We start from the raw sequence: 2,238 nt of genomic DNA, 5'->3' as shown, positions 1-2,238 counted from the left end.
GTTAATCATCCCTCTAACTAGGTTTCGCGTAGTTTGAACAATCTCATAAGTTAATGAAACAAGTTAAATGCAATTTAATGGATCTCTGAGCTTTCAGACTGCGTTGCTGAGCCATATTCTGCTTCTCTTGCAATGGCCAGTAACTCAAATCCCTGAGTTGTCCCACTGTTTCAACAGATCCCAGTGGGACTGCTTAGAAGTAAAATACCACTCAGTGTGAGTAAAGCTGGCAGAACTGGGCCCGCTATCAGCATTAACGCATTGCCAGCCCAGTCAATATTGCTGATAATTGTATTCTATAGAGCAACTAGCTAGTTAGTACCTGTTGGGCTTCTTTGGGCTGGAAAAATATCTGTCGTCCTTTCACTGGCCCAGCCTCAAAAATAATAAGCGAATTCCATGCTGGTGTCAAATGGACAAACTCTATTCCTTCCCCGTGTTTCTGCTTTTCAGCAAGGAACTTGCCAGCATTGTTATTTTGCAGCATGGTGAAAATTAAAGGAGGGATCCAGTGAGTATGGTGCTGGAGGTGGCAGCGTCAGAGAAGCCCTCGCAGCAGCGAGCTTCCCACGGCTGCCGTCAGTACGTGCGCTAGGCAGGAGGAGAGTCTGGATCCTGATCCTAGGTGGAGAAGACGGATGAGAAACAATTGGATTATCCAGACAAACAGCACACGTGAGCTGCCAGGGCAGTAGAGTTGCTTTGGGATTCAGGTACCCCAGAGGATCGCACGTGTCAGGACAACACTTTTCTGCCTTTTGTGACATTGCCCATGCCTGCACCTTCAGGCACTGACCTGCACCCCCGTTATACATGTCACCTGGCTGTGAATAGTCAGCAGGACTGAGTCTTTCTTACTTTTACCCGCGTAAAGCAGGAGTAAATCTGTTTGAGTCATTAAAGCTACGAATGTAGCTCTGTCAGGATAGAGGACTTCAGATTTTAGGGCTTTTACAGTGATGCCTAGTCAGAAACACTATGTGCAGCTAAAATACGGAAGGCCGTATCCTTGCCTTGTGAAAAATATACAGTGCATTGGCATTAACGGAATTACTCCAGCTTTCTGCAGAGCGGTTGAGGGGTGCTGCGTGCTCAGAAGGTGACGAGACATCTTAAGGTGCACCTTTTTGGACTTGAGAGCTCATGGGTTCCCCTCCAGATCCAGGGGCTGTAACGCCCTGTAGAGACACATCGCTACCTGTCTAGCCAGTAACTACTTGGGGTTTCTTGTGGACAGCAGCACGCCGGTATTGAATCTGGCCAGAATAAAGTGCTTGTCAGTGAAGACTTCTGCCTCGCCATCGGTTCCTAAGCCTTTCCTGACTCCAAACATTCACACCTTACCAGCTTCAGGTTGCAGGTTGATGTAGCCGCCAGGTGTTGGTCTCAGTGGCTCTGGCACGCCTGCGGGTGTTTTTTTAGGGACCTCACTGCTGGTGGTGGTGGAAGAGGGGCCGAGAAATGCTGGAGGGGCACCGGTCTTGCAAGCCAATGTTGTAGTCTTGGCTGTTGAGGAGACAACACTCTTTTGGGTGGAGACGGTGGAGTTGGGAATCAGGGTGGGCTTGTGGGGAAGGAGGTTCATCTCTGTGGCTGCAGTGGCAGTGGGTGCAGAGGTGGAGTTAGGGACAAGGGTGCTGGGAGCATTGTGGGGGGACAAGGGACAAGGGTGCTGGGAGTATTGGGGGTGCTCGGTGTGGCGGGGGGGGGGGGGGGGGGGGGGGGGGGGGGGGGGGGGGGGGGGGGGGGGGGGGGCAGGGTGCTGGGAGCATTGTGGGTGCTCGGTGTGGCGGTGTTACGGGTGGCAGGAGCGGGGTGGGCGGTACCCCCAGGTGCCGGGGGGGTCATGGACACCAGTGGGGTGCTGGTGTTGCGGGTGGTAACAGCCGGGTTAGTAACAACACTGGTGGTGGTGGCCCTGCGTGTGAGAGCAGGGGGTGGGACGGAGCTGGGAGAGGTGGCACTGGGGTTGACAGCAGCAAAGATGGTGGTGAGGAGGGTGACAGCGGGGGGGGTGGCCTTGTTTGAAGTGGCAGACTGGTGGATGGAGCATGGGATGATGGACCCAGTGGTCGGAGCAGGTCGGGCGGTGGAGGTGGCAGCAGGACTCGCAGCAGCACTGGGGGCAGCGGTGTAAGCGCGTGGGGGAGTGCTGTTAAGGGGGGTTGGGCTGATAGCGCTTGGGGTGGGGGCCTTGTGGGGGCCGGTACTTGAATTAGTGGTAGGGGGGCTGGTAAT

At 54.5% G+C, this 2,238-nt stretch overlaps 1 protein-coding gene across 1 annotated transcript in view; it reads right to left on the bottom strand.

Moving 5' to 3' along the window:
* Positions 1-538: 538 nt before the first annotated feature.
* LOC103905028 (mesothelin-like protein) overlaps positions 539-2,238 on the bottom strand; it is a 20,298-nt gene continuing 18,598 nt past the window's right edge. Inside the window, exons 13-15 of the mRNA XM_019473955.1 lie at positions 1,807-2,193; positions 1,345-1,672; positions 539-621 (exon numbers count right to left, since the gene is read on the bottom strand). Coding sequence (XP_019329500.1) covers positions 539-621; positions 1,345-1,672; positions 1,807-2,193 — 798 coding nt within the window. The remainder of the gene's footprint in view (positions 622-1,344; positions 1,673-1,806; positions 2,194-2,238) is intronic.

This window comes from Aptenodytes forsteri, unplaced genomic scaffold (assembly GCF_000699145.1).
Source record: "Aptenodytes forsteri isolate BGI_AS27 unplaced genomic scaffold, ASM69914v1 Scaffold55, whole genome shotgun sequence".
Taxonomy (NCBI): Eukaryota; Metazoa; Chordata; class Aves; order Sphenisciformes; family Spheniscidae; genus Aptenodytes; species Aptenodytes forsteri.
The sequence above is the reverse complement of the archived record's forward strand: the minus strand, read 5'-3'. Positions and strand labels throughout refer to the sequence as shown.